Source organism: Chelmon rostratus, chromosome 20 (assembly GCF_017976325.1).
Source record: "Chelmon rostratus isolate fCheRos1 chromosome 20, fCheRos1.pri, whole genome shotgun sequence".
Classification (NCBI taxonomy): domain Eukaryota; kingdom Metazoa; phylum Chordata; class Actinopteri; order Chaetodontiformes; family Chaetodontidae; genus Chelmon; species Chelmon rostratus.
This window is the reverse complement of record NC_055677.1, coordinates 7,042,306-7,054,159: the sequence shown is the minus strand read 5'-3', so window position 1 is coordinate 7,054,159 and position 11,854 is coordinate 7,042,306. Positions and strand designations below refer to the sequence as shown.

The following is an 11,854-nucleotide window of genomic DNA, read 5'->3' as shown; positions in this document are numbered from 1 at the left end:
AAAATATCGGAAGGGGTGTATACCGACCACAGAGTGACGCAAAACATCCTCAGCAAAATGTGCACAGACACCATGGAGCTGTTGTGGGTCTCTCTCAGTCAGAGTGTCATGCTCCTATATTGGAGGGGTCTGGGGGGTAATCTCATAATCTGTCCGTGGCTGTAAACTGTGTGAAGAGACAACAAGCAGCTATTTATTCACTTTATTTCATGTTGGAGTTAATTTATTACTCTGTCATTTTTAACAGTTGATCAAGAACCTGATCTTTAAATGTTTGTTATTTACTTTTGTATTATTGGAGACACATTCAAAATTTGTCCTTGCTGCAGATTGAGGTGGTGGTCCTCCTCTTAGATACCGTACCGGTTTCTGCTACAGCCTCCACTGAGACTCAGTTTCTATGCCTACCTAAATGTACTGTGCGCCCGTACTGGCGGCTTTACGGCACTCCATCTCTGTGCGCACCGTGCCTGGCAGGAGCCCACAGCTTCAGATCCAGCAACACCGACAATGACGCGTGTGGGAGATGGTCGGAAGACGAAGTCTCTGCCATAAAACGGATCTGTGAGGCGAGCGGCGCCCGCAGCGGACTCGCTGGGACACTTTCCGCTTCACGGACTGAGCTTTTACCGCCGCGTCGCTTCAGCGCGAACGGGCAGAGAAGCTGAAAACCGTTTCGCAAGCTGTTTTTCATGCAGCCTGCAGGGCGCATGAAGTCTGGGATATATTTTTCCACCCCGCTCAGCTCGTCCGGCGACCTCGCAATGTGTGCACTGCTGGTTTTTATCTGAAAGAGGTGCGTTGCTTTATCTCTGACTGAAGTGTGCCTCTTTTAAGCTTTATCCGTTTTTTGCCTGCAAGATGTTTTGAGCGCCAAGGGGGGCTGAGAGCGGCTGGTGTCGTCGGGGGGGTGTTTCTTCACTGCGCAGACAAGCGGCGGGTCGTCTCTGCGCTGCCGCGCGTCGCGTCTGATCCACAGCAGACAGTTGAGGAGGCAGGCAGGCGGAGAGGGCTGTGGCGTGGAAATCTGGACACATAGGGCGTGAAAATGACGATGTCCGTCCCGGAGAGGAAATCAGGATCGGAGGGGAAGGAAGAGGAGAGCGAGGATGAGAGTGAAATCCTGGAGGAGAGCCCGTGCGGCCGCTGGCAGAAGCGAAAAGAGCAGGTTGGTCGGTTTGTCTGTCGGTGTGTGTGTGTGTGTGTGTGTGTGTGTGTGTTCGTGCGTGTGTGAGCGCGTTTCCTTCAATTGCAATCAATCCACTGTTCGATCAGGAGATAAATCAATGAGGTTGCCCCATTTGATCACGCCGGACATCCTCTGTTATGCAATTCTTGAGCTATTTTATTGCCCCGCGTTGTTTTGCACCATCCCAACACAACACAATCCGTTGATCTGCTTAGTCCACATCAGGTCTATTTCAGTAGGGCAGGAACTGTACCATTATTTCACCCTGACCCCACTCCTGTTCCGGATCTTGACTCTGAACCTGGAGTTTATGATCCTCTGACTCTTAATTCAGGGTTGTAAATCCTACTAACACACTGCTGGGCGTGTGGTGCTCCTTCACTTTATAACCATGAATGAAGCTTGAAGACGTGTTGATCACAGAGGCTTGCAGGTACGAGCGTTGCGTAATTCAAAATGAAAATCCAATGTAGGAATTTCAAGTCAGTTTTATTTAAGAACTGAAGTGATTGGTCCATTAACTAATTAGTCAAAAAGTAAATTCATCGACTGATTATTTGAGTCACCTTTCAAGACAAAATGTCAAACATTTCCCGGTGTAAACTTCCTAAATGTGACTATTTTTGTCCTTTTATATGATCATGAAGTGAATATCTGGAGGTTTGGGACTGTTGGTTGGACAAAACAGGTAATTTGTTACCTTTGTTGTAAGGGAATTGTGTCAATCAGTTATTCAAGAAAGTAATCAGCCAAATAATAATATAATGAAAATAATTGTTAGTTGCAGCCGCAGACCTAACTAATAGTCATTTTAATCATTGATATTTCTGCTTGTCATTTCCTGATTATTTGATTCATTGTTTTTGTGTCTGACTGATTGTCCAAAACCCCAAAAAAGATTCACTTTACGGACATGTAAGAGAAAGAAAAGCAGCAAATTTTCACAATTTAGAAGATGAAACTCCAGGATTAGCGGATTATCAAAATAGTTGCAGATCAAACTGATTAATCAACTTATTCTTGTGGCACTAATTACATTTATGTAGCATAGAAATTAGGCAATCTGTGCAACATATGACGCTCTCTTTCCTGAGACCCATGACCCGGAGGAGGACTCATCACAAAGATCAGAGCCGGTTCAGACAGCTTGGAAAGGCGTTCATTTGCAGGATGAGCATCTGAAGGCTTCTGTGTTTGTGGCAGAAATAATTCTGCTTTTAATTTTATTACATGTCTGTCTCTATCCCAGATCTGCAGCTTTATTTATGCCACCTCTCCACATGAGGATTGGCAGCAGTCGGACTGTTCAGACATCCGCAGCACCATAGAAAATAACCCAGCAGCCTTGTTTCAAGCTTCCTCTCCCATAGATAATCCCATCAAAGACATAACACGCAGCGCAGTTTCCGTGACACTCGTGCATCAGCAGCCTGCATGAGACTGAAACCTGTCCACACGCTCCATGTGAGCCAATTTATGCTTTTATCAGAGGTAAGAAAGCGTCATCTGAATGTCTCAGCCATTATGAATCAGTGGGCGTCGCCTCCACCGGCGGCTCCTGATATGACCGAGAACTTAAGTTGAAGGTTATCTCTGGAACACAGACGGCGTCCTCTGCATGCCGTGACCACCTGACCTCGCTGCGCTTTCTGTGCCAATGAGCATCATTCATGTTGGACACGCACACACACAGCCAACCCCACCCGCATGTTTTTCCACCCATTGATTACCCATCTGTATGCTGTCTGGGCTTCCTCTACATCAGTGGCAATCATTTCCTGGGGACAGCATGAGATGAACAATGTATGCTTACATAAAATAAACAAATTTGTGCTCAGTGTGATGAACTCAGCTCCACAGTTTTAAATGGCTTCAGCTAAAACTAACTATACAGAAACTTTCAGAACTAATTTGCAACTGTTGTTTTCATTATTGATCAATGTGTTGATCGTCTTCTTGGTTAATCAAACAAATCGATATGAAATGTCAACAAAATCAACAGTTCAAAACCTTCAGATATTCAGTTTACTGTCACATAAAACAAAGAAAAGCAGCAGCTTCTCACAATTGAGAAGCTTTTTCTTGTAAAATGACTTTAACAGGTAATGAAAATAGTTTTTATTTTGCTGATTGACTGATGAATTAATTGATCGTTTCAGGTCAAAAGCAGCAAATCCTCACATTCGAGATCATTTTTGCTTAATAAATGACTTTAAACAATTTGTCAGCTATCAACCTTTTTGGCAGATTAATCTTCTGTTGCATGACAAAATGAACTGATCAATCGCAGCAGTATGAGCTTCCATTGGAAGCTGATCAACGATAATATTGTGTCCATATTACCGATGATAAAGCTGTGGGAACTGCACTCACCAGCGTTGATACAAACAAAATGAGCCCATGTGACTGTGTCTGTGTGGGACAAGCTGAGCCAATGCTTCAGCTGTTACTGCTCCGACAGGTTCAGACTGTAGGTGCCTTTCTAGTCGGCCTTATGTTGACAGATCTGTGAGATCGGGATCTTAGAAGTACAGCAGTTATATGAAACCATCAATCAAAAAAAACGCTGTTGTTTCGATGCAGTCTTGTCTGTTTTGATGTGTATGTGTTGCTCGGCTGCTGTCTCCGTCCAGCAGGCTTGGGTGTGTCTGAGCGGCGGCCTTGAAATGCACATGAATACCCGGTAAATAAGTCAGTGGGTGAAAGTTCAGAACGCACGCTGTCGTATCTGTTATTCAGCTCAGGCATTAAAATAAACACAGGCCACGGTCACATGGTCAGCACATGGTGCCTTGTTTTCTCAGCAGGCAGGAATGGTTTTACATTGTAAAACTGGATGAATGTGTTGCCTTCAAAGTCTGTCCATCCTTCTTGACTCCACAGACAGCGCTCTGAGTGCGATTGCAGGAGCAAAGCAGGCTGAGCTGAATTTGCATTGTGGTTTATGGGTGAAAACGTCTCCTGGCTTCGTTTTTTGCCTGAAAAGTAGCAGTAAAGGTTCCCTGAAGTTCATGCCGGGAGATGACGCAAGAGATTAATTAAACTGAAGTTGGTGGTTTATTTAAATTATTTTCTTTCCAAATAAGCTGACATGGGTGGACAGTTGTTGCACATAGTGTTGAAATGCTGCTCTCTTTGTTAACTTGACTTGACGAGGAAATCGTCACGTCAGCAGCAGCATGATTTACAAGTTCATGGTTTCTGACTGGTATCCTTTGATTGAGTCATCTGTGCGTTCCCAGAATGGTGACATTCAGGCAAGGTAGTGACTCACAAAATACTGCTGTTGAGACATGCATTTGGCAAAAACTACCCTCTTCTTTCTAATTTATCTTTGATCTCTGCAGAATAAGAAATCTTACTAATCTTTTTGTGAAGAAATACTGCATAAAATGTATAGAGATCAGACGCTGGAAACTCTGAGTTCATCATTTTATGCAAATCAGCGATACTATGCAAGGTGTGAGGGACAGGTGCATGTTGGTTGTTGTAGTTCAGCCCACCGATTTGACACGCTTATGAACACTGTCAGCAGTTTGAGCTGCAGCAGTGACACACAGCTCATGTCCACCTCGATGGTGCTTTAAAACCCTGAAAAAATTCGCACACTTCTTCTCAGACTCATACCTCAATCAAATCTGAACACAAAGGCGTGATACACAGATTTTTAGATTCAGTGTGATGCACACTTTCTGAGGCTATCACAACTTTTGACATCCATTGATAACATTTGTTCATAAATCTGATTAGAAATCATAAAAAAAGACACACCTTATAACTCCAGAACTTGCCTTAGAATCTTCATGTTTTAATGTTTTATTCAGTATCAGAGTAATCCAGTGATGCTTTTCTCTACATGCACGGATACATTGCAAACAGGAACTGCTAATACCTGATTCGGCACACTTTTTATGGTGCTAATTTACCATAATGTAAACAAATAGGTTCCAAAAAACCCCAGTTGTAGCGAACAGATAAACAACCGACTCCATGACGACCTTATAGATCCTGTCTTAGTGTTGTCTCTGGGGTGGCGGGGTTGTCAGAACAGCACAGTGGGAGTTTCATCCACCAAAGACACAGTCCACCCCACTGGGCACTTTTTATCACAGTCCAGCCTGGACAGAAGATTATTGCTGCCCGCCCTGTGATCTCGGCTCGATGTTGCCGCATGGTAGACCTCCTAAAGTGAATCCACACCCATCCCCATGTGGTGGTGCACCAGCAGCACACCACTCATTCCAGTAATTGCTCCATCTTCTATTTCAAGGACCTGCCTCCATCTGCTTGCAGAGAGATGAAAATGAGGCAGCCTGGTTCGGGAAGTCAGCATTAATCTTTCGTGGTGTTAATTCACAAGCGCAGATGAATATGTGAAGTTGAATGTGATGGGCAGATGCTGTTTTCTGCACTTGCATGTTAACCGACATCCCATGCACGCGTTAGTGCTCACATGCGTGTGTCAGCTCGAGGCAGCCAGGGGTGAGAGCAGTACGGCAGCCCCCACAAGCCTTTCCCAAAGACGACATATTGAAAAAGGCCAGTTGCAACAGGCAATAGGTTGAAGTTTTGCAGGTGAAAAACACAGGTGTAAATCATAATAATTCCATTTAGGTGCTCACATTCTCTTCAGAACAAAGCCGTCGTTGTGTTGTGAAAAAAGGCCCATGGTGATTACAGCATTGTTGTTTATGATGTGATGATATTCAGGCCTTCCCCCAGGACGTTTCTTTGCAGATGTGGAATGGTGTGCCGCCCAGATTCGCCCAAATATCATCAGAGCTTTAATGATTATTTAAAAAATTTAATGCAATGTAAGATAAGGAGGTGGTTTTTGCGTCTAGTGAGGGGGCCCCCCCCTCTTCAACAATTACTAAAATATTCCAAATCGTGGTAAAAAGTCGATTTTTCAGAATCAGCTTCAGTGTCTTGTACTGTGCACGTACTGTGTACTGTGTGTTTAGCGCCTAAAACATACGTGTAGACAAGCTTGTTGTCTGTGTAGAGAAATTTGAACTTTATAGGGTAAATATAAGAAATAAAATTTGAGCCAACCACAAAATGTGACTAAAAATGATATATTGTGGGGTTTTATTGCTGCAGTTTAGGATTATTTTCATTACTGATACATCTGTAGATTTTTACGCTTTCAACGCTACCAAAGTGCTGCCTTCATGTTGAGGTTTTGATATAAACTGATGCATCTTCGGTTGTATAATTCTCTCATGTGATGCCAGCCACACACATTGACATCATTTTATTACAATCAAAAATCATCACCCCATTGCATCCATGATGCATGGATGCATCGAGCAGTAAACCTCCAGAAGGTTTTGGATGCTTTCCATGTCGAGGTCGTAAAGACGAGCCATTAAACTGAGCAAACACACCCTCAGCTCAGAGCGTTGCCCCTCTTAAGCCCCTGTCAAGTTGTGGCTTGCAGTAAGCGCTGCTTGTCCTAAAGGGATCCTCCTAATGACTTACGCTCTGTTATAATCCAGCTGTGCAGGCGTGTTTGCTGGTTTGACAGCTGCCCTATGAGGAATGACATCCACTCAGATTTCCCTGGAGGGGAAACACGGAGCAGGGACAGTCAGCTTTGATCCACCTGTTAGCATGGTGGCTCTGCCAACTGCGGTCCTCCCCGCCTGTTGCTCAGGGCTTAAGGCTTTACTAGGAAACACATTCACACTCGTTCATTCCTAGAATACAAAAATAATGATTTGTGCAGACGAGTCCATCGATGTTTGGTTATTTTTAGCCATGCAAGCAGCATGGCTTAAGGGATAGCAATGTCTGTTTGTTACTCTGCCCACCACTTTGGTTCAGATTTCAATATTTCAGCAACTATTTGATGGATTGACATTTAACTATGTATGGATGGTCATGGTCGCCAAAGGATGAATCCTACTGTCTATGGGGATCCCTTGACTTTTCTTGTAGGACCACAATGAGCTTGAAATTTCCTATTTTTGGTGAAATATCTCAACAGCCATCAAATAGATTGCAATAAAATTTGACACAGATACCCTTCTTGCCATGAGGATGAATCTTGATGACTTTGGTGATCCCAGACTTTTTCTGTACCGCCACCTACAGGTCAAAGTTTTCACTTGCCCTGTCAGATATCTCAATTTCTACATGATGCAGTGGCGCAAAACTTTGTACAGATGCTATTTTACCACTGCTATGACATGCCACTGTAATGCCCAATTTTCCCCAACTGGGGATAAATAAAGTTTTATCTTATCTTATCTTATCATTGTTCCCAGATGATGAACCCTAATGACTTTGGTGATTCTTCCACTTCTTTCCACTAGCGCCACCATGAGGTATACATTTGTGGTTTTTGAGGGAAATGTTTCAACAACTCCTGGATGGATTGCCATGAAATTTTACCCACACATTTATGCTCCCCTCTAGATGAATTGACAGCCTCAGCTGTACTTTGTGTCCAGTGCTGATTGGCAATTGTCAACATGCTAACATGCTAAATTAAGATGGTGAACTTGGAAAACATTATACCTGCCAAACATCAACATTGTTATTGTTAGCTTTCAGACATAAGCATTTAGCACAAAGCTCCTCTGTGCCTTAGTAAAGCGGCGCTTAGCTGCTGGCATAGCGACATAGATCTCTTACCTGCTGATTGATTCCACTCAAAAAGTAATTCAGATACAGTGAAATAAGATGAGATGTGACCTGATATTCTTGTTTAAAGTAAATAACACATCTGCATGTTTGTACAGGTGTGTCTCTGAGAGGGAAAAGTATAATTTCATGTGTGTGACTGTTGATTAAAGGTTGTTCCATCTTAACTTGTTGTCTGCATGGGAATCATAGAGACCTGCAGCTCCGCCTTCTCAGGGCACATGAATGATTTAACAACACTGTGTAATTCACCTTCTCATGTGTGACATACTGTATTTTACTGCCTGGGCGTCTTTCGCCCAGCCTGCCAGATAACATTAGAGATTTTCATCTGTGTTTTACAGCTGTCGTTCAGGTTCACTACATAGCTCTCAGCCAGCGGGGGTGTTTGAAATTAAATTGCAAAATAATGGTGTCACGCTGTTGCTCACATGAGCTAATTGTACTCTTCGATGCTTTTGAACACACAAAGTGAAGAGACTCTGCTCTTACTCTCTGGAAAAGCTGAATACGTTCTGTTGTTTACATGCTGCTGTTTCACCGGCACTCATGCATGGAGGAGGCCTGTTTATACAAAACAGCAGCTTAGCAGCAGTAGCAGGGTTTTGAGGGTTTTAACTGCTGATCAGCCTACAGCTCGCTAATAGCTTGAAGGAAACCTCATATACAGAACCAGTCAAAAGTGTGGACACACCTCCTCATTGAGTGGTTTTCTACATTACTTTCTACGTTGCAGGTTAATTCATCATCATTGAATAAGTCACCAGCAAACCACCTCGACACCATCACGCCTCCTCTACCGTTTGGAACCAAAACTCTCAAATTTGGACTCATCATACCGAAGTTTGATTTCTTTGTTGAGATGTGTCTCCTACTTGAACTCTGTGAAGCATTTGTTGGCCTCTAATCTGAATAAATGGCTGGTACTTGGTGAATGGTGATTAATTGGAGAGGCTGCTACCTGTAATGAACTTATCGTCTGCAGCAGAGGTAGCTTTTGGCTGAAGAAGATGAAGCTGGTTGTGGGAATGCCAATTTCCTCCTTTCCTCCTTGTTCCTTGACAGCGGTGTCATTCCCGCCTATGGCGCTCATTGGCTAACCACCAGTCCCACCTGCCTTTTCAGCAGAGAAACCTATGCTTCATGTCACAATGCCAAACTCTGAAGACTCAGTCAACTTAACCAAACTCAAAGGTCTCAACCCAGGAACATCAACATCGACCCCAAAAATTGAGTTTGGCTTTATTAGAAAATGGTAAGAATAAAGAAAAACCATTGGATGAGAAGCTGTGTCCTGGTATTGTACGGACACTGTTGTCATCAACTTGCGATATTGAGTGCATTCCAGGAGTTCATTTGAGAGTTAGTGTAGTAGCTGCAGCTGGCATCTAAACTGCATTGCAGGTGAAGAGAGGAGGGGAAGAAAGGAGTCGGCTGTCCTCTTCATGCAGCTCAGTGATTCAAAATAGCAAAATAGAGTCACAGTTTAGCTGAAGTTAGAGCATCCATCCAAGCGTATTTCCAAACACAATACCTGGGCAGGATCAGTCCACTCACACCTCCGTCACCTGCATTGTTAGATCAGGAGGAGGAAATGAACTAATAAATTAGACCTCAGCCACATTCTTTGGAAACATCTTAAACATTCACCTCCTACTATGAAGCTTCTCTCATAGCTGCCCACTAGCAAACAAACCCCCCAAAGCCCATTTGATTTTACACATATTTAGCATCTAACAAGAGAACAGTCAACACAAGGACGCAGGAGTAGAACTTGGAAAATGTGTTTTGTGATTTTGACTGTATCCTCAAAGGCACCCTGTGGAGCTTTTGACCCCATGTGGTGCAGTGGAGCTATGATTTTAGTGAGCGGGTCTCTATTTGCATCGTGCATGAAAAGTGCACACAAGCATGTGGGCAAAGCACTTCATATTCATGCTGCTGGTTTCATGCTGTTCAGCTAACCGACAGTTGGTGGCTGTAAAAGAAGTGCAAGTGAAGTAAGCAATGTACAACTTAAAATGAGCTATTCATCATTTTATGAGGAAGAAACTACATTCAGCATGTTTGTTAGACCTCAAGGATTTTGGTCAGAAACAGTAAAAGTAAACAAGGCTCTTCTTTGTTTACAAGAAAGCTTTGCAAGGCGCCTTTAAAGGTCCAGTATGTAATTAGATCTATTTGCAGAAATTGAATATAATGTTGGTAAGAATGTAAAATCACCTGAAAATAAGAATGCTTGTGTTTTGTTACCTTAGAATGAGTTCTTTATATCAACAGAGGGAGCAGGCTCTCTCTCCCACGGAGTCCGCCATGTTGCACCGCCGTGTTTCTACAGTAGCCCAGAATGGACAAACACTTGCTCTAGAGAGAGACTTTCGTGCTTTTGGTGGCCATTTGGTGGCCTCTAGATGGCGCTAAATCCTACACACTGGTCCTTTAAGGAAAATGAGGGAATGATTTATCAGAAATATTACACCTTGACACCCACTAAGTTCATTACATGGTCGTTTGTCAGGGAGAAAGTTTTCTGTCACCCTCTTCTTCTCATATGATGTTTAACATTTGTGCTACATTATAAGTTTTGTTAGTAGCTCGTCCTTATAGGATCTCAGACTGATCTGGGTTTTTTCTGCTATAACCTCATTGTAGCTGTGCTGAAAATGTCATGTTTGGACAGTTAAGAATGACAACTACACCAGAAAACTATGAGTAAAACAGAGTTAGATAAAATCGAAATTCTTCAAACTAGCTGCTCTTTTTATGGTCCGGCATGGACTGAAACATCAAAAAGCATCCACTAGCTAAGAATAGGTCCTTTGTGTGTCAGGTCCACTGCAACGCATTGTGTGGTGTCAGTTGAATTACAGCAAATAACAGAAGAGATGGTGTTCAACCTCTTAGGCTCCATCACAAACAGGCCTCACATCAAGCTGCCTCGAGATGCTTTTATACCTGAACTTCTTGCCGATCTGTAGCTGTTGTTGGAACGTGTGCTCTTGAGGGATCCCGTCACCTGGTTGTGAAATGTGACCCCTCTGGGGGTCATCCGACCTTACGGGATATACAGAGAGGTATCTGTCAGCGTTTTCCACTCCAGCTGTGTGAAATGGAGCTACCCGGATTTTCTCGGAGGGGAAAGCTGGCATGAAAAGGAATCCTCTGGGACTGGCTGACATGTCTGCAGGCTTTCACGGAGCTGTCACAGTAGTTCATGTCACATGACATCCCCGCCTCTGAGAAATGCCTCGCACCTACTCAGGCATGCCCAACACACAGTCTGCAAGATGTTTGGAAGACGGCAGCTTCCCAGAGTCATCTTTTGGAAGTGACTCCTTTGTAAATGCAGAAAAAACTTAATTTTTCAAAATTCTTGCGCCTCTGAATTCATGAGAACAGACGATTCTGGCATTTCTCACACAGAAAGTCGTAACAGTACCATCTGGATTTGCATAATTCAAACTGCATAATGGAATCATTGTTCTTGTCTCCTCATTTCTCAGCGCCTACTGTTAGAGCCTCTTTGCAGTAAAATGAAGAAAAACTTTACTGAAAGAATCTTAAATACACTTACAACTCAGAGGCTCTGTTTAATATCCCTAGATTTTTATTTAATGGAGTGTTTGTCCAATTCTTGCCCTTTCTCTGGGTAACAATGTGACATCAATTGCATCTGTTTAGACTGAGTATTGTACAGAAAGACTCAGCAGCCCCAGAGAAAGAATTCCATCTTAAAAAAACAGAAACAGTAGTCTCAACAGCTCCTGATCCACCACCTGAGACAACAGGGTCAAAGTGGAGAGCACCAAAAATGGCATTCTGGGAAAAGGCTGAGAGAAAGGTGGAGGCTACGCTTCCATGTATTGGGTTTCTTCAGCAGAAATCTGCTCTGCCAACTGGCTCTCTCTGCTAGATGAAGGAAAGCACACATTATTAAAAATGAAGCTTCTGCAGTAAGCTGACAATAAGCAGCTGTCTATAGCGCATTGAATATCAACAAGTGTCAAGCACTGA

General features: G+C 43.2%; 1 protein-coding gene across 2 annotated transcripts in view; it reads left to right on the top strand.

Annotated features, from left to right (window-relative positions):
• Positions 1-469: 469 nt before the first annotated feature.
• LOC121623762 (nuclear receptor-binding protein 2-like) overlaps positions 470-11,854 on the top strand; it is a 35,460-nt gene continuing 24,075 nt past the window's right edge. Inside the window, exon 1 of one of the 2 annotated variants that reach the window (XM_041961197.1) lies at positions 470-1,168. In XM_041961197.1, the coding sequence (XP_041817131.1) occupies positions 1,049-1,168 (120 nt within the window). In that variant the 5' untranslated portion in view covers positions 470-1,048. The remainder of the gene's footprint in view (positions 1,169-11,854) is intronic. The other variant, XM_041961196.1, reaches the window with a different exon arrangement.